Here is a 26791-nt window from a genome sequence, read left to right as displayed (position 1 = left end):
AATACTGGCTTAAAGTGATACTCCAGGATGGAACAAGTTGGGTCCTATCACAAGGTTTAGGGCAGAAATTACCCCTACAGCAATGTTTTTGTGCAGCAGAAGCCCAGAGCGCTCGCACCAAACACCCCCTCCCTGCTCCTCTGCAGGTTTCCTCTGCACTCAGACGGGGCCATATTTTACTTGACCAAAAACACAAATAAACGGACTCCCACCGAAAAAATCTGATATGGGTCTGCATTCACGCTTTATCTAGAGAATTTTCAGCGCGTTACTTTCACACAAAAACACCGCTAAATAAGGCTCTAGTTCTCATCGTGTCGTGAAACGGCGCTACCTCTGCTGCAGAGCCACAGCTGGCTACGAGGCGCTCGCCGCTTAGTGTATCAGTCCGCGCGCAGCGTGCCAGATATAAACAAACGCAGGTAGTCTGCCAGGACGAAGAGACACGATTGTGTTTATTTGTGTTTTTTGATCAAGTAAAATATGGCCCCGTCTGAGTGCAGAGGAAACCTGCAGAGGAGCAGGGAGGGGGTGTTTGGTGCGAGCGCTCTGGGCTTCTGCTGCACAAAAACACTGCTGTAGGGGTAATTTCTGCCCTAAACCTTGTGATAGGACCCAACTTGTTCCATCCCAGAGAATCACTTTAAATGCCGGTTTTTAATGCGGAAGTACAAAAGCTCGAACTAAAACGTCTCCAGGAGACCCTGTGGTTTATTAATTTAGGAATTTCTTTCACAATATTGTTTTCAAGTTATTTTCCTATCACTTTCTTAAAAGTTGTCTTTAACCTGTGATATGCCCTTTAAACAGATGATTTGGCTGCTGAATTTCTGACTAGATTGTCAAACATTCACTTATTTCACCGTCTCAGTGACTTAATCTGCTGCTTTTTGAAAAGAGTAACTGAAGTTCAGTCAGGAACACTCCTCATAGATTTGACCATTTATTACCAAATAGAAATACCAGCTGTGATTGGCTGAGTGAGGTTGGGAGTAGCGATCTCATGTAAACTTCATTTTTGGGGATTTGAATCACATGGTTTCAGAAATCATTCCCTGCATTTCCTGAAATCAAAGGTGAATTCTTCCTTCTTTTAATCTCACTCCAAACTCTGATGATATTTATAAAAAAAACATCTTTAAACTGTAAAAGCAGCAAAGTGAGACACTGGAGAAGCTGATAATAAAAGAAGACTCGAGAATGTAAAGCTCATGTGACCGGTCTGATGCTGTTCAGAGTCGACCTGGTTGCAGGTTTGGTCCCTGTGGACTCAGAAGAAAAGGAGCCACTTGGTGGTGCTGTGTCCTGTTCTGTGTAGGAGAAAGAAGGGAAGCTTGTGTGACTGTTATGATGTACTCTGAGTATCTTTATTACTTCAATATCAGGATGTTTTTCTGTCCGTGATTGATTCGTGTCCTGTTAAAGTAGCACCTCACTGTAGCATAAGATTATTTTCTTATTTCAGCCGTTACTTTCACACCATACAGTTCGATGTCTTTTACAGCTGAACTTTTCATCCATGGTTACTGACAGATGAGACACATTCACGTGTCTCTGTTCACGTTTAAAGCATGTGTAGTAACATGTTGTTGAAGTGCCACTCACATTTCTTTGTTATATTTTTCTTACCTCATATTTATGACTGTCAAACTATTTATTATGTGTTTTCATCTTTTTCTAAGGATGGCGTTTTCTAAAAAGAAAGAAATAAAAACTTCGATGAAGACTGTTAGAGACGCTTCAGTGAGTCTGTTTTCCTCGACCTTTCACCGTAAATCCTCTCCATCATCAGAATCTCAGTGATGAACTTGCAGAAATCTGTGCAGCTACTTCCAGGGGGCTCGTGACCTTTGCCCTTTTTAAAGCCCCGTCTCTTCCTGCTTTTGTGCCATCTGCGGGCTGACATCCCCTCTTCCCCTTTCTGCTGTCTTATCGCTTAAACTGTGACACATTCCTGACGCGTAGAAATGGAAGTAAGTGTTAAAAAGATTAACACTAAGTGGAAAAAAGGAGATAGCCAAGTGCAAGAGCAGCAGAGCATCAAAAACAAACAGACTTTTGTCCAAGAAGTCACATACAAATATGTTTTGATGGAGTTTTATTGTAACAGCACATGCACACAACAGCAGCATAGACGTGAAAATTAAAGTGATGTAAACTTTGATTTATCTGTTAGATTTGTCATGAAATTAAACACTGATCAAAAGTTTCACATTTACGAGATGTTCACAGAATTAATGCATCACATGTATATTTATTTACTTCTCACTAAGATTCCATCCAAAGATTAAAAGTTCCTGTGGGAGTTCAGCAGCTATGAGGAAAAACAGACATTTCCGACTCTTCTCAGTAAAAGTGTAATCAGATAGAAACAACAGGAAGTGGATTATTAAAGGAAGGCTGTGTTGAGCCCATCTGTTGCATAAGAAACATCATAACGTGTCCTAAACCTGATTTAGACTATTTATGGATAGGGAATCAATCAAACAATGTTTTAATTCCTAAAAGAAGAAAAGTGAAGTTCTGAAAACAAATAAATTATCGAGAAAATCTTAAAAAGGACGAGGAGTTTATGATATGGGAGGACGGATAGTGAAACTTGATAAAAAGGACTGTCTTGTGCAGTCATTTAAAATCTGTTTCCACTAAATAAGCAGGATTTTAAGAAATATTTCGTTAATAGCTTCGTCTGAGCTTGAATACGCGAGTGGACGGAACAATAACTCCGAGTTCTGGGGAAGAATTCAAGCGCTGGACTAACTGACGTCATCCCACAGGGCGGGAAAATTTCGTTAACGGTAAGAAACGTATCGTTTCATGCATTTTTTGCTCATTAATGACTTAAATTGTGGTTTCGCCATTTGTTATTGTTCACAGAGAGTGACGTAGCCTCGTAAGAGTTGTTTTTATTCACTAAAACTCGGGCAAACGACGTAGACGGCGCTTTGACTGCGATACGTCAGTGTGTCCGCCATCTTGGTAGTGGCCGGTTGTCTGCAAACTGATTCAAGTCGACCTAAACATTCGGTTATTTGAATAAATATCACTTTCGTTAACATTTAACTCAATATGACGAACATATATTTTGTATTCTATGACTGAAATTAGTATAAAAGTCTCAAATTGACGCTTAGTTTGCATAACAGAATTTGTATGGTTTTTTTTGTTGTTGTTTTTTTTAAAGGATGAAATTACAAAGTAGAAATAAAATAACGAAAATGTTAGTGGGCAAATAATGTCCGTTCAACACTGGTTTAGCACAGCAGTGAATGATTTACAAGGCAATTAATTTACAAGAAAATTTGCAAACAGTAATAAGTGAAACTTAAACCAGTGCTATACATGTTTTTATGTGCATCTTTCCAGAATGCCACTATCAAGATGATGGAAACACTGCCCACTAGTTAATGCCTCATTGTCACATAAATGTCTGTGGATCAAATAGTCTGTTTAAGTTAAATTGAAATCTTATGACCTCACTCATCAAGAAACATAAATGTCAGAAAGCCCTCCCTTGCACTGCCACCTACTGGCCACTCCATGTAAGTGTACCAGAATCTTCCCCCACTCAAGATTGAATTATGTAGCATTTAAAAAGTGATGTAATAATTAAAATTCCCAAAGTTTGAGTTTGGATTTGGCGAAATTATGATGAATCATCTGACAACTAAGCTGGACGTCATACTTTGGTGGGTTTATTTGATTTACAATCAGTATCAAAACTTTTCTGCTTTTAAAAACTCCTGGTGTGACATAACAAATCAGTGACTTATGTAACTGAACTGTGACTTGCTTTTACATGTTTTTCTGTTTCTTGGGTCTTCCAAGCAAAATCTTTCGAGGTAGTTTAATCTCCTCAATCATATTTTTCTTAAGTATAAGACAGGAAAACTTTTGAACTCAAGAACTCATATTGATTCACTTCATCCTGGTGGAAATCTAGAAAACTGAGGATGTGTTTGTTAAAAGAAAGTTATTTTGAAACTGAAGAACTCGCATGAAAGCTGTTGTGGACGTTAGTTGTTAAAATGTGAAACTTATAGGATTTAATAATCTGACTGCAGATGGAGGATTTTGAATCATAAAAACAAGATCATGTCCAGATGGAATCAGAATACTTGCTGCAATCTGGAGATTCTGATAGTTTTTAAAAAAGTATTCAAATGTCTTTGTGTCACTCCAACAGTCAGTTGGAGTCAGTCCTGACAGATCTTTCTTGAAGCTAAATCTTAGTCCCTCTCTTACGATCCCACATCAGACTGGCTGGTGCTGGCGTTACTTAACTTGCGCTGCTTTCCCAGGTCTCCTCCACCGTCCGCGTTTGGAGCACTGGGCTGGGTCCCTGCTCCCACCTGGTTCAACGTTTCCTCTTTGGGTATATAGCTCACCACTGTGTTGATGAGGTTGTTGCGAAAGCTCTTGCTGAGGAAGTTGTAGAGGATGGGATTGGCGACGCAGTGGAAGAGAGACAGGCTCTGCACTACGCTGAAGGAGAAGTAGAGGAACTCTACCGTGTTGCAGCTGTAGAGCATGGGGTCCATTTCGTCTATGATCATCAGGAACGTGACCAGGTTGTACGGCAGCCAGCACAGGATAAACACAAGGGAGTACACATGCACCAACCAAACGTCACGGCGACCTTGCACATCCGGCGATGTTTGAACCGTGCGAGCGATCAGCACATTGCAGGTGATGATGATGGCAGCAGGAACCAGGAACTGAAAGATCAGACACAGGAAGGCCACACTGACGAACCACTCCGTGAAGCTGTACTCTGGCATCATGTAGCACCCCGGCTCGTCCCACTCAAGTAGATCCACATGGATATTCTCCATCAGGGCAAGGAACAAGGAGAGACCCCACAGGCCTCCACAGAGCACCCAGCGACGCCGGCCTGCCACAGGGAACAGCGCCGGAAATGTCGGTTTGGTCAGGGACAGGTAACGCTCCAAGGTCATGAAGGCCAGGAAGAAGGAGCTACTGTAGAAGTTGACCACGTAGATGAGGTTGGTAACTTTGCAGAGGAAGCGTCCCCACAGCCAAACCTTGTCCATGGTCACCTCCATCATGAAGAACGGCAGAATCACGATCATCATCAGGTCGGACAGGCTCACGTTGATGATGCAGAAGAGGACCCCATTGGCTGAGTGGCGTCTTCGCCAGTTCACCCAGACGACCAGCAGGTTCTCCAGCAGCCCCACCACGAAGACGAAGAGGTAGAGCAGGAAGAGGGCGATGCGCCGGTAGTTTGCGTCGAGCTCGATGGTGCACTCGTACATGAACCATGGCGTGCTGTTGAAGAATGAGTGGTTGTGCTCCTGGCTGCTCATGGTCTGGAGTGAGAAGGAGAGGGAAACAGTTTCATATCTGGACAGGGTTCAGATTACTTTGGGATTAATCAGATTATGTTTTCAGACGTTGTGTAACAAAAGCACGGCAGGAGGTGGAGGAAGGGGGGAGACATGCCGGGTCAAATGTTTCCCTAATGATCCTGCGAGGTGTTTCCTACAAGTAGACCTTCATTAGTTACTTAGACATTTCTTAGACGTTTCTTAGATATTTCATAGATGTTTCTTAGACATTTCTTAGACATTTCTTAGACGTTTCTTAGACATTTCTTAGACGTTTCTTAGACGTTTCTTAGACATTTCTTAGACGTTTCTTAGACATTTCTTAGACGTTTCTTAGACGTTTCTTAGACATTTCTTAGACGTTTCTTAGACATTTCTTAGCAGTTTCTTAGACATTTCTTAGACGTTTCTTAGACGTTTCTTAGACGTTATTAGACATTCTCCACCATAACTGACTCAAGACATCAAGGCTTTTACAAGACCTGGAGTCAGACTTTGAAGTGCACAATCCTCTTCCCTGAAAGTCTGAGGTGAAGGCAGGTTTAAGCTGTGCAAAAAATACCCAATAAGACTCTACCGTACCTTGTTGTGATGAAGAGAAGAGTGTAGATGAAGAGGGCTTCTCCCTCTTGGGGCCTTCTTGTCTTCTGGACGTTTTCTGAATGAAGCTCGTCGGTGCAAGATCACTCCTTCCAGCTCTGATGTCCAGGACTATCTGAGCTGTTTAGCAGCCAGTGGTTTGTATCCTCCCATGTCTCATTAAACACACACACACACACACACACACACACACACACACGCACACACACACACACACAGATCTAACAGGACATCCTCAGTGTGTAGTGGAAGTGGTGTAGAAATCCAAAGGACACCAACAGCGAGGGGAAAGGAAGCCAGCTAATAGTATTTGAGGAAAAATATGTCGAGTAAGGAAAGTGTTTCAAAGAATTTCTCTTAAATGAGCTGAGGAGCAACTTATCCGAACAAAAACATCCACTGCTCTCATCAAAATACTTTTATTTCACACTCTATGTCTCTGGACACCTATTACTCCCTCAGAGGCTTTTTGGTACTGAAAAATAAAAATCTGTCAACAACATTTTAGAAAAAAAAACATAGCAAGAAAAGTTATTTTAAGATAATTTAACACTCTGGTCCCAAAAACTGCAGTACCTTGAACGGCCACTGGCTCCAACCCAAGAAGGTGGAGCTAGAAACACTGCAGTGCATTGATTGGTTGAAAGAATAGTCACTTCCTGTGCGACAGCGGTAATAAAGACCAACACCTATCCAAAATGCCAAGTTAAAGCTTGATTGCGCTTTGTGACAAAGAACTGAATGCCGATCACAAAAAAGACGAATTACTGGATGTCTTCCATCGCCGCTCTTTTAGCGCCGTTTCCACCAAGTGGTTCAGGTCGGTTCGTCTTGGTACGGCACACATTTAACGGCATTTCCACTGACTAATCCTGGGACAGATCCCCAAATAACCGAGACGAGCCGTCCCACTTTTTGGTACCCTTCTGTTGGGGTGCCAGACTGAACCGATCTGATCTCTGAAGGTGGAGCTACAACACTGATTCCGCTTTGTAACAAAGAGCCACATGCCAATCACCAAGAAGAAGAATTGCAGGATGTCTTCCATCATTGCTCTTTGTTTGGTGTGTCACGTTTTTTTTTCGTTGGATGTATTAGCGGGGTACACTTCGCTGTCAAGCTATTACGTAGCTGAAGCAGCTATCGGCATCCAACTTGCACGCCATCTACCAAGAAGGGCACAGTTGGCTGTGGCAATGCAAACAGGATCATGCTTTTCTGATCCGATCTGTACCAAACTGTACTGGACCACTTGGTTGAAACGAAGTAATGTGATACAACCATACACCGCTATCCCTACTTTTGGATTTTTTAGTTTCAACTTAGATACAGAGTTCAGGTGATTTTCAAACCATCAAAATACACTCACCGGCCACTTTATTAGGCACACTTGTCCAATTGCTCGTTATCGCAAATTCAGCCAATCACATGGCAGCAACTCAAAGCATTTAGGCATGTAGACATGGGCAAGACGACCTGCTTCAGATCAAAGCGAGCATCAGAATGAGGAAGAAAGATGATTTAAGGGACTTTGAACGTGGCATGGTTGTTGGTCTGAGTATTTCAGAAACTGTTGATCTACTGGGATTTTAACCCACAACCAACTCTAGGGTTTACAGAGAATGGTCCCAGAAAGAGAAAATATCCAGTGAGCAGCAGTTCTGTGGGACAAAATGCCTTGTTGATGCCAGAGGTCAGAGGAGAATGGACAGACTGGTTGGAGCTGATAGAAAGGCAACAGTAACTCAGAGATTTCTCGATTTCTGCTCCACATTCAGATGGTAGGGTCAGAATTTGGCCTCAACAACATGAAAGCATGGATCCATCCTGCCTTGTATCAACGGTTCAGGCTGCTGCTGCTGGTGTAATGGTGTGGGGGATATTTTCTTGGCTCACTTTGGGCCCCTTAGTACCAACTGAGCATGGTTTAAAGTCCACAGCCTACCTGAGTATTGTTGCTGACCATGTCCATCCCTTTATGAGCACAGTGTACCCATCTTCTGATGGCTACTTCCAGCAGGATAACGCTCCATGTCATAAAGCTGGAATCATCTCAGACTGCTTTCTTCAACATGACAATGAGTTCCCTGTACTCAAATGTTCTCCACAGTCCCCAGATCTCAATCCAATAGAGCACCTTTGGGATGTGGTGGAATGGGAGATTCTCATCATGGATGTTCAGCCGACAAATCTGCAGCAACTGTGTGATGCTATCATGTCAATATGGATCAAACTCTCTGAGGAATGTTTGTATCTAACAAACCAGATGTTCCAAATTTGACATTTTTTTTGTCATATGTGTGAGTTTCCTCTGAGGTTTACCTTGAACGATCCTGTATGGACGTATACAGCTGGCAGAGATGGAGCAGAGACAGTAAAAACAGACATCACATATCAGAGAACAATGCCAGGAAGCCTCCTGTGCAGGGGGAACGGGTAGAGAGGGGCTGAATGTGGGGAAGGTGGGAAGCGTGAGGGCACAGCAGCTTCACTGAGGAAGGAGGCTCTTTAACCTGAACACACACACATGTATCCTCATTACGACCATATTCAGGCTCTGCAGCCGGAGCAGGTGATGACAGAGCACATCTAGCTTGTTTACAACTTCGGAGGCTGACACAGTTCAAGACGCCAACAAGAGGATCGGAGCGGCTTCACAGTTGTCATCGCTTAAGGTCGAGCCTGAGGTCAGCGTCAGGGTGAGACAACGCAGAAACGTTTGTGTTGGCCAGGATTCACACTGACTCATGGGGATCTGCTCGTGTTCCCACTGCATCTCTGGACGGTCAGCAGTTTCATGGACGCCCTCCTTCTGTGTCCCAGCTCATCCTGCCGGAGTCCCAGAGTCTCAGCCGGCTCGGTTTTTCAGTGAAACGAGGAGGAACCACTCAGCAAATTCCCTCTGCTTGGATGAAACAGGAAGGAACCGGTCAGCAAAAACACATCTTCAGGAAAGAGGGAGACGAAAAGTAGCCCCTGACCCACACCACGCGGGTATCAGTGTGATAAGATGCTTCAAATAAAAGCCCTGGTGTCCAAATATCAAACTGTGATGATCGACATTATAGTAAAACATGCTAATAAACGCTGATAAGCTCAGGTTGAGTGGTGAGGGGTCACGAGAGGTCGTCACATACTGGAGAGCGTGTCTTCTTCCTGTCCCGCTCTTGTTTTCTCTCCTCCTCAGGCAGGATGTGAGCAGAGAGAGCTGACATCCTCTCAGTCACATTTTAATGTGATGTTCAAACCTTATCTCGTGCTCGGAGCAGCTCCATGAAAACGTCTTTTTGACGGACGTTCTGAGAAGTGCCAGCTCAGTCTGAGGCACGAACAGAAAACACGAGAGCGTGTGTGAGGTTGTGTCAGTGGTTTCCAGGTGTGTTTACAGCTTCAGTTAAAGTGTCTCAGTAATGTTTGAGCAGTGATACAGGAAGAAGCAGCAGCAGATAAATGCTGCAGTTTTAATTTCCTGTGAGCAAAGTGCCCATTTTTTGTAAGAAACACAAGTATCTAAAGTGGAACATACTTCCTGTTGGTTGTTAGATAAATGTTTTGTGTATTTATTCACACAAACTCACAAATGTGTAACTGTCACGCTTGATATTTTTCCAGTTTCAAACAGATTACACTTGTTTTCCTAAAGTTTGAACCTGGAATTTTTTAAGAAGATAACTCAAACATTATTTTGCAAAACGGAATTCTTTTTTTCCTGGTATCGTCAAATGGTTTTCCCCAGTAACTAAAAGACTTTTTTTTTTTTTTTTTACCAGTAATGATATGACTTTTATTCCCAGTAACATTGCAACTTTTTTCCCTAGTGATTTATGACTTTTTATTTCTACTAATCTAAATAATTTTTTCCCCAGGACACTTTATTTATTTTTTTGCCACTTTTTTTCCCCAGTAACATTACAGCTGGGTTTTTTTTTATTTTTTTTTATTTTTTTTAGTAATGTTACGACTTATTTCCCTGTAACATGATGTTTTTATTTCTGGTAATGTAATGACTTTTTCCCCAGTGATTTATAACCTCTTTTATTTCTAGAGATATTTGGACTTTTTTCCCCAGGACATTATTACATTTTTTCCAGTAATGTTATGACTTTGTTCCCCAGCAACATTACTTAATTTTTTCATTAATGTTATGAAATTTTTTCTCCAGGAACATTGTGACTTTTTTGAGTTGTTACAACTTTTTTTTTAGTAATGTAGCATTTTTTTTTAGCAATGTAATGACTTTCCCCCCAGTGATTAATTACTTTTTTATTTATAGTAATATTAAGTTTTTTTTCCCAAGAACATTATGCCTTTTTTAAGTTATGTAACTTAAAAAATAATAATAATAATGTTACAACTTTGTTCCCCAAAAACATTATGCCTTTTTTAAGTTATGTAACTTTTTTTTTTTTTTTAAATAATGTTACAACTTTGTTCCCCAAAAAACATTACAATTTTTTTCCCCAGTAACATGATATTTTTTTTTCCTAAGTAACATTATGACTTATTTCCCAGTGATTAATAACTTTTTATATTTATAGTAATATCAAGACTTTTTCCCCAGGACATCATGACTATTTTTTTTAGTAATGTAACATTTTTTCAGCAATGTTAAGACTTTGTGCCCCCAAAACATTATGACTTGTTTTTTGGTAATATTACAACTTTTTCACCAGTAACATGACGAGTTTTTTGCCCAGTAAGATTAGGACTTCTTTTTATTTCTAGTAATATTAGAATTTTTTTCCTCCTAGTAATATTATGATTATTTTCTAGTTTTGTAACAACTTTTTCCCCGGTAACATTATGACTTTTTAACTCAGTAGCATTATGATTTTTGTTTCTAGTAACGTTTCATCAAGAGTTTTTTTTCCAGTACATTTTGACTTTTTCCAGCAATGTTATGTCTTTTTTCCCAGTGACATCATGACTCTTTTTTTCCTGGTAATGTCAGATTTTTTTCTGTGACATTATGAGTTTTTTTCTGGTAACGGTACAATATCTTCCTGGTTACATTACGTTACAATTTTTAAGCATCAAAACATTTTTTTAGCGTCATAACGACTGTTTTTAGATAACATTTCTATTATCATAACATCAGGACTTATTTTCTATAGCAAGACTTTATTCTTGTAACATTACGTGTTTTTTGTAAACATTTTAACTTAACTTTTGTAGCATGGAGACATTGACTTCCATACATCATGGTGTTATTTTATTAAGTCTTAGATTCAGGTAAGTATTTCACTGTGTCCATACTCCTCATTTATATATTATATTAATCTAATCCAGATGAAATTAAAACATATGCAGTAGTTTGTGCATCATTAAATTCTGGCGGTATCTCGGAGAGGATGCTAACAGGACTGGATGAGCTCATTTGTGTAATTTCCAAAAGGAGGTTTCAAGTTCAAAAACTCAGACTCAGTAAAACCGGATGTGTTGTACCTCTGAGGTTCTGCAGGTTTTAGGGAATAGAGCGATAAAGATGTTAGACATCTGTGACTGAAACAAAGGGGGCGCCACAATCAAAACAAACAACTTCAAATAACGAGTCAGACACGTTTCATAAATTCTTTGTAAAATATATTTTGGTCCAAAAGCTGATTTGCAAAAGTACAACAACATGTGCAATCACTGAGTAAATGAGGCGTCTTACAGTCAGCTGTATCCACACAGCCTTAGCAGTGTTAGCTGTATCACAACGCTATGTTAAGGCTAACTTCATTAGCTACTGAAATGTAGTGTTATTGTCAACAGTGTTTTCCACAGTACCCTGGTTATCACGATACAAAGACAGTTTCTACGTCTAGAGAGGAGTTTTTCTACGTCCTATCACAATGATTCACTGGAGCCTGCGTTAGCCGTTTGAGCCGCACATCAAGAAGGAGCCGCTCCAGGTCGACGATGACGGGCTCGTTTTATAAGTGTTTCATGTCCTCACAGGCTGAGAGATGCACGACTGCAAAACGCTTTACAGGCCAAATAATATGATATGCTTTCTATTTAAATACCACACACAGTCAGTCTTCGTTAACTTATAAAGCCCTTCAGCACGTTATCGCTCGTTTCACAAAGGTTGGAAAACAGGTTTGCTTCATTCACTCAGGGATTCATTTCACCGCTCACTAAGGATAGAGATAATGCAAGGTGCAATTCCTGCAGGGTAAAGCTCTGAGCCAACACGTTTGGCACTCTGAATATCCAAACAGCCAGTCCAGACTGATAAATATCATCATCATCTCTCAAGTGCAGATCCAAGACTTCCATTATTTTATATCCTTCCTGTGAAACTTTGAGGAGAAACTTGTTTTTGTTTTCTTACCAAAATAAGAAGAGAGGCTGAACACAGAGGCTGAACCGACAGTCTGACTCTCGTTACTGATTCGAGTTTTTGGGGTTTTGTGGAGTTAAGAGAAGCAAGATAAACTGTGTTGAACTTTCAGAAAGAAGAGAAAGGAGAAGAGAAATCTGCAGTTCCTTCTGGAGGGAAAAGTCTATTAATAGATAATTATGGGAACAATTTGATGGCCACAGAGTCCAGATTCCTTTCCCTCTTGTCTTTTTAGAGCTATCATTTCATTACGCAGCTGTGTACAGGAGACCAGCTGGAGGCGTCTGAGATTGACGAGTGTTTTCTAACTGTCACTGTTTGCATTTTATAAGCAGAAAAATATGAAATAAAAATATTTAAAAAATATTAAAAAAAAAGAAAAAGAAATGGGGGAGAAAAATATATAAATACATTTATTTTGTTTTGTTAAATACACAATACTCCTAATACGTCTAAAGATCACCCTGTAGATCTGTCAAAATTTGCCTGATAATCCCAAAGAATATATATATATATATATTAAAATAAAAAAATTAAAAAATAAAAAATGTATTAGAAAAAGAATTTAAAGAAAAAAAGTGGAAAAAAATATAAACAAATATTTGTTTTGCTTTGGCTTGGGGGCACGGTGAGGGGAGTTAAATAGGCAATACTGCTGATACGTCTAAAGATCACCCTGTGAAACTGTCAATGTTTGCCTGAAAATAAAATAAAACAAATAAAAAACAAAGAAAAAGAAAAAAAAATATATATATATATATAATTAAAAGAAAAAAGTGAAGAAAAATACAAATATTTGTTTTGCTTTGGTGAGGGGAGTTTAATAGACAATACTGCTAATACGTCTAATACGTCTTCTCCCTGTGAATGTGAAAATATATGCCTGATAATCAATAAAATAAAAAAAAATATAGAAAAAAAATAAAAAGTGAAAAAAGTGAAGAAAAATATACCCAAATATCTGTTTTGTTTTGCTGTGGTCAGGGGAGTTAAATGGGCAACCCCGCTGATACATTTAAAGATCACCCTGTAAATCTGTCAATATTTGCCTGATAATAAAAACAAATTAAAAATAAAGAAAAAGAAAAATATGAAGTCTCCCAGACTCCTCCTCCTCCTCAACACAGCTTTTGAAGTATCATGGACATGGGTATCATTAGTCTTCATTTGGAAAAGAAACATAGCGTCCTGTTGAGCTTGAAAACAAAAGAAGCCAAATTAAAAGAAATATATATCCTGACTTAACACTTTTGACTTCTAATAATTTCCTTTCTTTCAACAGAGTTAAAACAGAAACAAGTGCAGGATCAAAATGATGTTTTGTTTGAGCAAAACCAAAAGGAAACGTTGTAATCTGGCTGATTTTGTCGCTCGTTATGCTGCTTGATAATGGATGCTAACCGCTTATATCACCAAAATAATTTTCACAAATTAGCCAAGCCTTTCTCTAAATGAATATTACACAAACTTATTTTAAATACTTCAATTTTAATGTTGACATTGATATTAGTCTTTATATGTGCTCTCTTTGTTGGCACGTTAGCGTTAGGGGCTAGCTGCGGTTAGCATTAGCAGCACAATTAGGCCTCTAACTCTGGAATGTGTTTCAAAACAAAACAAAACAAACAAATGAACAAAATATCTGCATGAGAGAGGTTCAGTTTTTAGATGGAAAGCCAAAGAAAGAGGTTGGGAGAGCTAAGGCAGGCAGAGCAGCAGCAAAGACAGAACAGAGCGAGCATCAGTGATGATACAAATGACAGTGGTGAAATCAGATGAAGCCTTAAGGAGGAGCTGGCAGGATGAAGCAGCTTAAATAGAACAAACTTTGCTGATGTTCTGTCAGCCCAGCTCCACTTCTCGCCTCTCTGAGCTGACGCTTTGCTCGTTTTTGAAGTTGTTTTTCTGTGAGCATGACACAGATTGAGCTGCTCTGTGCTTTCTAAGGTCGAAGCCTCCAAAGAAAAACCTTTAGCAGACACGCAGCAGCGTAGCGTGTGCTCCCATCTTACTTTTGGCAAGAAAACAAACAAACCCTCCTCTAAAAATGTCAAACTCTCAAAGTTCAGTCTGTGCCTGAGGATCCAGACTGAGATATCTGATCTGCAGTGGTCCAACACTTCGAACACTGATCAACAGCAGTTTGTTTCCATGAAGCCTCCTGCTCCAGAGTCAGTCTGCGCGAGCGTTTCACGTCTCTAAGAAATGCTTATTGAATCCTAAAAATAAAGATGTGCATCAGAAAAACGTCGTATTGCTACAAGTAGTCTGGCCTCAGATCACGTTTAGAGGATCTGTTTGTGCATCGTGTTTTTGGTCGAAGGTGAAATAAAGATTCGGCTCTCAGTCGACTTACAGCAGAGTTCATTATGCAAAAATGTTTGAGATGAAGTCACGAAATCGTTTGGCGTACTGCTCAGGATGCACCGTGGAGATTTCTGCACCGGCCTGCAACAAAGAGAAGAAAAGGTCACTATCTTCATCATCATCATCATCATGAGAGGATATTAAAGCAAACAGGAACAAACTGAGCGCTGTGATCTCCTTCTACTCACCCCGTGTTTGACAGTTTTGGCGGCGTGAGCGGCTTTCTTCTTGGTGTCGTACTGAGTCAGGACGTCAATCAGGCCCATGAAGTAGACCTCCCTCTGAGGGGCTCCTGAGATGAAAGGCAACAGAGCCATCAGGGCTGGGTTATCAGACAACAATCATCGAGATTAAAGCCGTGAAGAAGAGAGAGGTGAATCACTATCGCTCTCCAGACGTCACGATTAAAGTGGACGGACACGAAAAGGAAAGAAGAAACCGGCTCTGAGCTGCAAATCATGACTTTATTATTCAAACTTTGCACAAACTGAGAAATCTCTGAAACACAAATTTCCTCACTTTTTGTGCTAATTTATCTTCAAATCTGTGAACTGTTTAATGTTTTATTGTTTTTATTTTTCTGATGTTTTCCTTTCCATTATTTGGTGGTGGTTTTTAGCCTTTTAGATGATGTTTTTCTTTTTTCATTGCTCATATTTCTCTTTTACTCATCTTTTACGGATCCTTTCATTCTGTACAGCACTTTGTAACATTGCTTTTGAAAAGTGCTTTATAAATAAAGTATTGCTGTCAGGCGATTAAAAATTAATTTAATTAATTACAAGATTTGTAATTAATTAATCGCATTTTAATCTCATAACTACCTAAAGTCCCAAATAAAGAATCTGAATTCTAGGACATTACACAATTGTACTGCATGACTAATCAAATGAAAACACGAAGAAGAGAAGATTTGTTAATCAACATTTTTTTTAACTGGCCAACATTAAAATGTCCGTGTTCACCGCCATTGACGTTGTGCAACCTAGAAGTAAATGGTGTTTTTCAGCAAGGGGAGGCGGGATCTGCTTGTCAATCAAAATCCTGCTCGTAAACTACTGTGGGTGAGAGCGGTGTGCTCTTTGGACGAGAGCTCAGCATGGATATGAGGAGAAGATGTGAGACGACAGAGACATAGCGAGACGCTGCAAGTCAGAAAAGTTCAGGCAGCTATCACTCCACTCTTCTAAGGTAGTTGTAGTGTTTACATAGTCATAGAAAACAGGATTATTTGGGTCTTGAGCATATCGTCCCAGCCCTGACTTTTGGCATAAAAAGTGGAAGAGCAGTGGATAATACCTTGTTCCCCTCAGCTCAATGTGACGTGAAAAACTTTTCTTTTTGGTTCAAACAGCTGAAATAAAAAAAGGATTTCCTGTGGTTGGAAAGTGAGTGAAGAAAAGCAGCAGATCTCAAAGTTTCAGGAGCTTTAAGAAGGAAATATTCTGGATTTCAGAAAATAAACCAAGCAGAACTCAAAATAAGAGAAACTTCATCCATGGATTCATGATTTCTGAAATAAGAAAACAGATTTGAGGCCGTCCCACCCAGAGACCAGGTCTCACCTGCACAACTGGCCACTGCGTACACATCCACGTAGGGGTCGAACTCCCCGGGCCCCAGAGGCTTATAGGTGGACATGTAGCCGGCGATTCCCTCCGGAGACGTCCCGTAGGAGCCCACCTGAGCCCCCGCTGCCAGGCCGTTCTCTGCCTCTGGATCCTCCTCGTTGGAAACCTCCTCGCCCTCCTCCTCCTCACGCTCCGCTCGCCCGATGTCGTGGATGCCGAGCAGCAGGCTGTAGTCCATGATCTTCAGCTTCACCAGGAACTGGAGGAGAGCAGAATATGAAGACGTTTACACTGATGGTGGAGCAAAAGTAGGATCTGGATCCATCTGTTGAGTCTCAACTCATCTTTTTTTTTTTTTTTTTTAATAATCTGCCGATTTTTACCTTTAATTATCAACAAACTGTGCTCCTTCTGCCCTTAAAAGTGTCCCAAAATGATCTGTTTTATGTTTTCTGTGGTGTTAAACCAAACAGCACACTTTGATGGTTTGATGGTTGCAGCAGCTCTCTCTTCTTTGTCCGTTTCTTGTAATTTTTTCATCTCTTTTTCGTCATCTTTGCATTTCGAGTGGATCATTACTTTGTATGGTTCATTTGTTGGTCATGGACACCAAACTGGTTTTGTCTTCAGTGATATTTTTACTACTTTTTCTCCTGTGTTTGTCAGGAGATCCTACATCTAACCATGGCTGCATTGTTTACATGTGAAATCAGCTGTTAGCAGCCTGTAGCATGTCATTGCTAACTGGTGCTCGGCCAGATGTTTCCCCACAAGGAGACCTGCTGGTTCTCAGGTGTGAGCTAAGAAGTGACGACATGGACCTGTCCTTCCATCCATCGTTATTGGGAACGTAAGATCTATCTCCAATAAGATGGACGAGCTAGCCATGCTAACCCAGCAACAGAGGGAATACCAGAAGGCAGAGTAGCATCATGCTATTCACAGACATGGCTAACAGAGCTAACACCAGACACCAACGCCACATTGGAAGAGCTTCACCTGCTGTGAGCAGACAGGATCCAGGAGACAGAGACTGAACAGACTGCTGAAGAAGCTCAGTCCTGGACCCTGTGGAGGTGGAGGCTGGCTGACTGGACAATGATGGACAAGCTGTCATCATCTATTTTCTTATGGAGCTTTTTGCACTTTCTATACTCTTTCTTACTTTTGTTTTCTTGATTGCTGCTGGAACAACTGCTGACGTGCAAACCAACAAAATAATGTTTTTTTCTGCATCAGGAATCTCTAAAACAGGCTTTTATTTTGAAATATTCTCCCAATATTTCCATTCTCCTGTTGCCAAAACAGCCTCCCAGCATCAGCGAGCTCCTGATGTGCCGCTGCTGCCACCGTGTGGCCACTGAGTGTAAAAACAACCTCCTACCTCCACATCTTTGTTGAGCTTCTCCATGAACTTCTCCCGCTCCTCCTCGGTGACGTAGACTTTCTGCATGTTGTTCCTGAAGTCCATGTCTTTGAAGGTGGGGAGCTCTTTGACCTGGATGGAGAAATGAAAACTGGTTTAGCAAAGAGAGGAGGAGAGAGCAGGAGGAGGAGGAGGAGGGAGTGAGGCTTGTTTTTACCCGTTCTTTGTCGCTGGCTTCACGAGACACCAGAGAGCCCTGCAGGGAGAAATTAAACGTGAGAATAAGAAGATCAGTCAGTCAGCAGAGAAAACTCATCCATTAAACGTGGAGTGGAGGATTTGTTGTTGGTAAAGAGCATCATTTGTTTCCTCCAGCCTCTGTGTAACACCAGACTTCACTTCCTCTGAAACAAACCTGTCACAGAAAGGAGGACGTGTGTGTGGAAAGGTCAGGATTTGCATGCGCTCCTTCCTCACCTTCAGGTCGTACTTCCTGTGAACGACCAGCCTGTGACTGAACATGTTCCTCATGACGATCAGGTACGTCTCCTCGTTGTCCACGCTCACCCGGTACATCCCCAGGAACTGAGGCAGCAGGGTGCTGCCGTGACACTTCACGATGTGCTGCGGAGAGGGGACAGCAGGTCAACGATGCCTTCACTGACATCACGTTAAAAACAGAGCGGGGGAGATTCATAGATGACAGATTGATACGTCTGTGGTTTACAGTTTAATTCACAGCTGAATGTTTCAGGTTGGACTTTGAGCTGCGTTCAGGATCAGGCGTTAGAAAACTGTCCTCTCCTGTTTTTAGCCTTTCACAGATTATATAAACAGATGTTTTTCTTTTTCTGTGTGTTATTTTGTTAAAGTTTCACTGACACTTTTTCTGATTTGTTGTGATCAGGGATGGCTACCTTTCACATCTGAAACGATGTTCAGTACCTGAACAGTTAACTCTGCCAATAACAATTATTGATAAACCTCATGTACAGCTACTATCTGTTGAATTTGCACAATCATGTTTCATTTTTTTCTTTTACAATTTCACAGTTCTTCACATCCTTTCAATGCACTATTTCAATATTTCAATTTTTAATTTTAACTTATGTATATTTACTTATTTTATTATTCTCTGTACATAGATCTTTATCATTATTATTATTATTATTACAAATTATTATTTATTTTTATTATTTTTTGTCATTATATTTTAACAAAATTTACAATTTCATTATTTTTATTTTATTATTACAAATTATTTTTATTATTTTTTGTAATTTTATTATTACAATTTTTTTTAAACTACTTAAGCCCTATTTTTTTTTAAATACTTTTGTAATATTTAGTGTGTGTTTATAATAATTGTACAGAGACAGTGTGGTTAACTGGGTCAAATTCCTTGTATTCTTGAGATATTTGGCGAATAAAGGTGGTTCTGATTCTGATTCTGATTCTGATTCTGATACCTGGCAATCTGTATTGACACTCAATGATAACAATTTTCTGTACTTTTGTGTGTTTATGCGGTAATAAATATTTATTTGTCTAATAATAAAATTTGCAAGTTTTTTCAATTTAACATATTTATTTCTCAATACATGACTTAGCAATGCTGTGTTCATGTCCAGTATGGAAAATCCCCTACTCTTTCACTCTCACAGTCACAAGGATGTGTTTAGGATCTGGAACATGATACCGTCTGGTTTTACATGAACCAGTGCCCTGTATTGCAGACAGAATTTGGTTGGTACCAAAAAAGTACCTAAGTCGGTACAATTAATGGAATTGAAACTGACATTGCAATGTAACAGAGTGCAGTTTTCAAATCGCAGTGGCTGCAATTCTAAAAAAATTTATTAAAATAAAGTTTCATGTAAAAATGCCTGGAGGGAATATAGTAACTTGTACTTGTTTTTCCTTAAACCCAGAAAAAAGTCAATTTGCTGTTTTTTCTGGCAAAACTATGACATGTCTACAGGGGTGGAAGTTAAATCAATCAGTCAATATTCTACGGTGACTGTAATAGTTCAATAAAGATATGTAATTCATATCAATTCATTCATCTAATTTCATTATAACATGTAGATCTGGTCTACAGGAAAGAACTGTTTATATGTTGACAGTATCCTTTGTCGCGTTGGTCAAACTATAGAACGATTTATAGCTTGCGTGTGTTTAAGGAATAATCCAGAAAATCTCCATGAGATTATTTTCCCAAATCGTTCAGCCCTAGTTGGTACCCATCCTTGGTAGGGGTGAGAGAAAAAAGTCAGAGTATCAGGATTTTTAGATTTTTACATTGTAGTCTCTGTTTTCACTGTAAAAAACTGAAATCTTTTCAAGTGTTTTTGTCTTATTTCCAGTAAAAATGTCTTTTTAGACTTAACATGAGCCACATTCACCAGTCCAGACACATGTCTGATTTAAAGTTATTTAAAGACAAAATGAGGTCTGAATTACTGTAACAAGTGAAATAAAAAATCTGAGAATGGAACAAGAGAAAAGTTACTTGTATTTAGACATTAATTTAGTTTTAAGCAAATTTTTGAGCAAGTTTTTCTTGTTCCATTGGCAGATTTTTAACTTGTTACAGTATTTTAATTTTTAGGGGTGCACTGATCACAATTTTCTGGCCAATCACTGATCTTTAAAAAGCCTGACCTGCTGATACAGATTTTTATTTTTTATTTCTTATAACTGACAGCATAAACCCTCAATGTTCCAATCTTATTTTATTGAAAATTATTGAACAATACCTGTGAAACAAGAAAATCTTTATGTTTTAACTTCATATGTAACGAAGGGCTGGTTGCTGATTCCCTGATACATTTTTTCCTTAAAATGAGACAAAAACACTTGATAAGACTTCAGTTTTTTGCAGAGTATACGCTGGGTTGGAAAAGAGTTGAGATGTCAGATCCCCTGAATAAATCCTAAAAACTGATTTACATGTGATGTCCATTTTTTGGGGAAATACGGCTCCTGATACAGTCTGTAGACATCATCATCATTATTCAACTTTTTCACATTGTCTGGTGCAAAAAAAAGCAAAATAAAAATCAGAAATGTTGCAGAATCGCAACTTAAATCAAATCTCAAAAATTGTAAAAGACCCAATCCCCTCAGCCGCCAACAGATCACAAATCCACCTCAGTGCTCTTCAACATCTCAGTATTTAATCCCCTGGCAGAGAGTTGAGGAAGTTTTTTGAAGCTCTTGTTAAATTTGTTGGACACGCTGAACATGTGCTCCAAAATCTGAAATCTGCGAGCCGTCCTGATAAACTGAGGAGACTGTGTGATGCCAACGCAGGAGCCGAGCGAACAAGGAGTTCATTCAGGGCCAAGTGAAATAATAAACACTCGGAAACAGAGCTGCCATTTTCCCGCCCGCCCTCCCTGCTCTCTGTAGGCCGCAAAACCGCCGGCTGCACATTCCAGCCGCCGCTCAAAGCCGCCAGAAGTTTGCTCCGAGGAATTTTAGCCTGAAGTGAGACCCAGATTTTCAGCATCAACACAGCAGACTGTGATAACACGCTGGGTGACAGGACGCAGAAACACCAAACAAAGCAGAGGAGTGTGTGTGTGTGTGTGTGGCTCTTATCTCTACAAACGTGCTTCCATGATGTGAGGATACAACATTTGAATATCTTTGATCATAACGAAGCGTTTGTTCCTACAGCAGCACGCTCTGTATGTTTCTCCTCCACATGTTGAGCCGTCTCTCTGCTAACTGCACCACTTCGCTACTCCTGGAAGGCTAACGGCTAAATATAGTCCAAATATATTTGGGTCAACTTCCTTCACCTACGAGGCAAAAAAAAAAAATGGTCTCAGAGGAAGAAGAACTCGATTTAGGAGCTCTGTGACTGAAACGTCTCACAAGACTTTTTTTTTTTTAGCCGACGAGAGAAAGATCCTGGCTCTGCATGTGTCAGACTGAACAAATCCTCAACACCCAAAAGATGAACTAAGCTCCAGGTAACTCTCTGCTTAGCTCAGCCACTCAGGAGTACAGGCTGTATGGACGTCTGTGATGTCACCCATTTATTTCTGAAGCAGAGTTTTGAAGCCTATTGTCAGTGGTCGCCATATTGGAATTCAAGCTAACTTTGATCGAGCTGCAGGTAAACGTAAAGAAGAAGCTTCTATCCTTAAAGGTACAGTGTGTAGTATCTTAAAGGATCATAGAGTATCTTAAAGATGCTATAAGGAGGATCTTTTTTGATTGCACTCCCTCGCCACCTTGTGGCCCGGAGTCTCTGCACACTGTCGTAAATTACTTTTAGTGAAGCGTGTGTTTGTTTTGGAATTAAATGGAGATCAGATCAAAACAAATTTTCTTTGTTCAAGACAATTCTTTACTGGATACAACGCACTGAGGTAAGGTATTTATCAGTACAGTTACGTAGCGCTACGGTTTGAAATGTGACATCAAGCAAATGTTGTACCAGCCAGCTATATGTTAGCCTGCTGCTACGACGTATCTGTAGGCTAACGTAACCACACTCTTCATTTTATTGTTAGACTCTCAAGTTTGAACAGACCACTGCAGAATAACTGCTGACTGTGGGTTGGAGTCAACATTAGCACAAACAGCTTAGCCCTGTTAGCCTTTAGCTCGTGCTCTATCTCTCTCCTGTTTCTCTTTCTTCTGCTCTTCTGTCCTTTTTCTGTCTGACAGTTAGGCTCCAGTGTCCACCATCACTACAAAATTAATCACAGAAATCGTTTCATTTAAAGTGTGGATTACAATCAGGCAGATATCTAGAAGGAAGACTTTTTCAAGATCACTTTCAAACTCCTCACAGCCCCTTTAAGATAAGTGAACAGTACTCCCCATGAATCTTGTTTTTTCTGTATTTACATTACAGCGGGTCCTGTTCATGGAGGCAGACATAATGAACAACTGTGTTTTTCTATGGGAGACTTTGGAGGACAGAAAGAGCAAAACGTGGTTTTCAATATAAGCCTGGCCTTGCGTCGAGAAGAGAAACAGGTCACAGATATGAGGAGCTGTAGGAACCACAATCAAACCTCCTAATATACAAAGACTTATCAAAGTTATATGTAAAAAGTTCACTCTGGAAATACTGTAAACAAACCAGATCATTCTAAATAAATGAAACGTATGATCCAGTGTGACTTACATATGTTGTTTTCCTCTTCATGACGCATTTAACGACTGCTACGACTTCAAAAGGTATATAATTAAACTACAGAGTGATTGATATTCCAGAAAGTATGGTACCCACTTTATTACTCAAAAGTGAGTTATAAACAAACATTTAAGCAGACAGTTTTTCTTTCTAGTTTTTTTTCAGTTTAGTTTTTATCCTTTCAACTGATCTTTAACTTTCATCACTTTCATTAAATGCGATAATAAACTCCTAGTTTTATGACTTTGTCTCAAGAGACTGCATATTTTCATATTAAAGGAGAACAACAGGACAACAGTTTCCAAACTGAATACCTGATAATGACATGGGGTGTATGTAGCCTTGATTTGAATGAGCACAGGGGTTAATTTACCTTTAAAAAGGTTGTGAATCTAGTTCAAGTAAACTTTAGCATGCCATCATCGGCTTTAATCATATTAAACATACTTATCCAGCCACAGAGTTGTGGCTAGTGAAAATGCTGAGTGGCTAGTAACTCTGGGAAACCATTAAAGGTAATGAGCCAATGAGATTGAAGTTGTTTTTTGAACCAGGCTGTAAACACTTTTTATTTTTGCAGTGATTCAATTAAATTTGCGATTCTTCGATATTTACGATTTTTTCATTTTTAGTTTGCTTTTTTAAAACAAGACCATTCGAAAAAGTTAAATGATGATGATGATGTCTACAGACTATATCAGGAGCCATATTTTCCCATACAATGCACATCACGTGAGTCAGAGAGAAACATTTCGCCCCCTGCTGGAGAAAAGTGGAAACTTTTTTCCAATCCAGTTTATAAACAAAGACTGAAATGAAGAATTTGAGTTGAAAACAAAAAAAAAGGATCCCATTTTGATATCGTCAAACAAAAAATCCTGATACATCAATTTTCAATATTTTCTCCCACTCTTGGTGTGTGTGTGTGGTTTATCCAGCTTCTGCAGCCAGCCTCTAGTGGACACTCAAGGAACTGTAGCTCTTAACACTTCAACATTAGCTTCAGACGTTTGGTCCGGAGGCTGCAGATTGTTCCTCTCTGAAAGGTTATGTTTTGTTATCATTCATTAGCTGGCCAGTTACCATCAAAACAATACTCTATCAAGTCTGTTCCTCTTTTCGATGACTTTCGTTGGCTTAGCCTCCAGAACTGTTATAACTTCAGACTGCTAACTGAGATTTAGGCTGTTTTGTGTGTTTGTATAAGTTTTTATATAACATCTTTATGTTGTTTATTTTTGTAATCCTGACTGAAACAGACTAATCTTTGCCATTATTGTCAAAAATAACCTGTATGTTCAGCCGTGCAGAGCTCACCTGGTGATACTCAGACAGGATGTTGTGCATGTCTGCGACGTCCTCGCTGGAGATCTGCTTGATGACGAGCGTGCGGTCGTAGGAGTTGAGCAGGAGACAGTCCCCCTGGTCGTCTGCACTCCTCGTCGGGGAGCTGCGGGTCAACGAAACCTGGGAGGAAGTTAATTAGGAGTGAAAATCAACCACCTGGGAATAAAGTCAGAGTTATTATAAACACATGCTTTAAGACGTACCTGATAGTCCAGATCCTCGATTCCAAACCGCTCTCTTAGATTTCGGAAGACCTGAGGACAGTATTCTTTGAACTTGAAATGTCCTGGAAGATTTTCTCTGAGAAAGGAAACGTAAACACACGTCAAACTCATGGAGAGCTGCTCCTTTCTAACAGGATAAGTTCTGGAAACTCTCAGGCCGCTGAGAGTCTAATTTATTTACACTTGAATCCAGTTGAACAGAGTAAATAATTTATCTTACTTGTTGAAGAGATGGTTGTTGACTTTGATCTTGGTGTTGGCTTTGAAGTCATCAGGAAGCAGCATGACGGGAACAGGCACCTGGTTGAGATCATTGATCTGAAAGGACGGGAGGATTTATAAGAAAGCTTTTAGATACAACACGAGGTGACTCTTCAGAGGTGATTTATCTAAAAGATGTTGATGTAGAGAGTTGGAGCTCCTCAGGCAACAGATCACTCTGTTTATATTTTAAGATTATCCTTCACAGACTGGCTCTGCCTTCACGGTCTTCTTCGTAACATTTCGGCTAGACAGAAACTATACTTAAAAAAATATCTATATATATATATCTATATATATATATATATATATATATATATATATATATATATATATATATATATATATATATATATATATATTTATTTATTTATTTATTTATTTATTTTAATTTAAGTTCTGCAACTAGACAAAGTTAAAATCTTTTTTCAAAGAATAAAGAGATACAATAAGACAAGCAGAAACCATTAGTCTACATATTGAAGCACAGTATTGGCGGGGAAAAAATAATAAAATAAAATAAAGAATAAAAAAACCCAATTGTGCCATCGAACAGAAGAAAACCCTGTTTTTATTATTATATGAAATTCAAAGCATGGTTTCATGGGAGTGTAAGGATGAAGGATTATTATTTTTTAATTTAGTTTATGGATTAATTTTCATTATAAACTGCAAACATAATGAGATAAAAGCATGAGTAATGGTTTCTGTGTTATTAAGAGTCAGCACTGATCTTAACCATGCAGTATCTCAGATATTAGCAGCATGACTTTGAGGTTTTTCCAAAGGGTGGGGGTGAAAATCTCATGACATCTTTTAATAAACAGACTCCTCTTTAGTTTCCAGCCCAGCACAAACCCAGGGCTGTAACGTTTGCTGATGTAACACTAGTTATGCTGCATTTTTCTCCCATCTGATTGAATGGCCTGATAAGACATTTCGTGTGCTGTCCCTTCATTTTTGGTCGCTGTTGGAAAAAATGGTGACTCCAGCTCTCTTTATGTTGAAGTATCTGTTAAGTAATGACCACACAAAGCTAGTTTCAGCTCTGATTGTCAGACAGCTGCACCAGGACAGGTGTCCAGGTGTGTTAAAGCACCAGTTCGTGTTTACTCAAAGCAGCACTGTTTATGTGTAGATGGCTCCTGGTGACACAGACTTTGACAGGTCACAGATTTCACCGTAACACCTCATCTCTGTAAATAAACGCTGGCTAACGCTCATGTTAGCTGGGTTAGCTTGATTTACATGTCACAGTTACGTTGCGGTTCCTCTCAGCGTTAGCGTTACCAGCACGGCTCATTTCACCGACTCACCGAGTGATTGACGCCCCACATGAAGACACTCAGCACCGGGTCGCTGGCTCGGAACACCTTCACCTTCTGCTGGACGAAGTGTTTCTTTTTCGTTTTAGTCTTAGGAGCCAGGATCACCATAGGACTGGAAGTGGCCCCCGAGTTACCGAGGGAAGCCATGACCGCAGACTGGCTCCTCCTCGTCCCCGTTCAGAGAGCTGGTGACACTTCTTCCGTTACGGAGCTAATGTGGCTAACGCTCCTCTCTCTGCTCCTCCCCGGGTCCCTGAACCGAGTCAAAGGTCAGCCGTCGGCTGTAGTTGGCTTTATACCCCGGTAGAAAACCTTAAACCCAATTTAACGATTGAACCCGCGAGTTGAATCATTACTCAACTTCACCCATGGGCGACTACGTACAGTATTTTCCACATATTCACTGACAGTAGTGATGTGTCGCTAACGGACGATCTGGCTCTTTTAGCCGACTCGTTAAAGTGAAGGACGGGAACCGGCTCCTGATTGAGAGCAGATTTGTTCTAATACGTGATTAGTCTAAACGTGTGGTGGTGTGGTGTCTGATGGCAAGTTAACAACGGCATGCTGACTAGGGCTTAACAATTAATTGATTTTAAACCGGCATCGCAATGTAATAGAACGCAATTTTCAAGTTGCAAAGACTGCAATTAGAAAAAAAAAAGTTTCATGTACACCGACCTGGAGGTAATATAGTAACTTGTACTTGTTCTCCCTTAAAACTAGCTAAAAGTCAAAATGCAGTTTTTTTCTGGCAAAAAAAAAAACAACCTGTGGGCTACAAAGATCCATCCAGTAGATCGTAGAGCCATACCCCTTGGTCACTTTTTCCTGTACCGGAGGTCAGTAAAATTTCACAGTGTTCCTTTTTCTTTTTCAATTAA

General features: G+C 39.8%; 2 protein-coding genes across 2 annotated transcripts; both read right to left on the bottom strand.

Annotated features, from left to right (window-relative positions):
* Positions 1-3680: 3680 nt before the first annotated feature.
* ackr5 (atypical chemokine receptor 5) lies at positions 3681-6085 on the bottom strand. Its single transcript, XM_074682096.1, has 2 exons — positions 5934-6085; positions 3681-5333 (listed from the first exon to the last, which is right to left on the bottom strand). Exon 2 carries the CDS (start codon positions 5328-5330, stop codon positions 4242-4244), a length of 1089 nt encoding a protein of 362 aa, XP_074538197.1. The 5' UTR covers positions 5331-5333; positions 5934-6085; the 3' UTR covers positions 3681-4241.
* A 7062-nt stretch (positions 6086-13147) lies between these two features.
* On the bottom strand, positions 13148-26319 carry pip4k2ca (phosphatidylinositol-5-phosphate 4-kinase, type II, gamma a). The gene is made up of 10 exons (XM_074682527.1): positions 25896-26319; positions 24539-24636; positions 24298-24394; positions 24065-24214; positions 18064-18210; positions 17804-17842; positions 17605-17718; positions 16215-16479; positions 14838-14941; positions 13148-14730 (listed from the first exon to the last, which is right to left on the bottom strand). The coding sequence occupies exons 1-10, from the start codon at positions 26052-26054 to the stop codon at positions 14650-14652; spliced, it is 1254 nt and encodes a 417-aa protein (XP_074538628.1). The 5' UTR covers positions 26055-26319; the 3' UTR covers positions 13148-14649.
* Between the last annotated feature and the right edge of the window lie 472 nt (positions 26320-26791).

The sequence above is a fragment of the Halichoeres trimaculatus genome, unplaced genomic scaffold, assembly GCF_033239565.1.
Source record: "Halichoeres trimaculatus isolate MK-OKI-2021-1 unplaced genomic scaffold, fHalTri1.1 fHalTri1_scaffold_11, whole genome shotgun sequence".
Taxonomy (NCBI): domain Eukaryota; kingdom Metazoa; phylum Chordata; class Actinopteri; order Labriformes; family Labridae; genus Halichoeres; species Halichoeres trimaculatus.
This window is presented reverse-complemented; position numbering and strand designations above follow the sequence as displayed.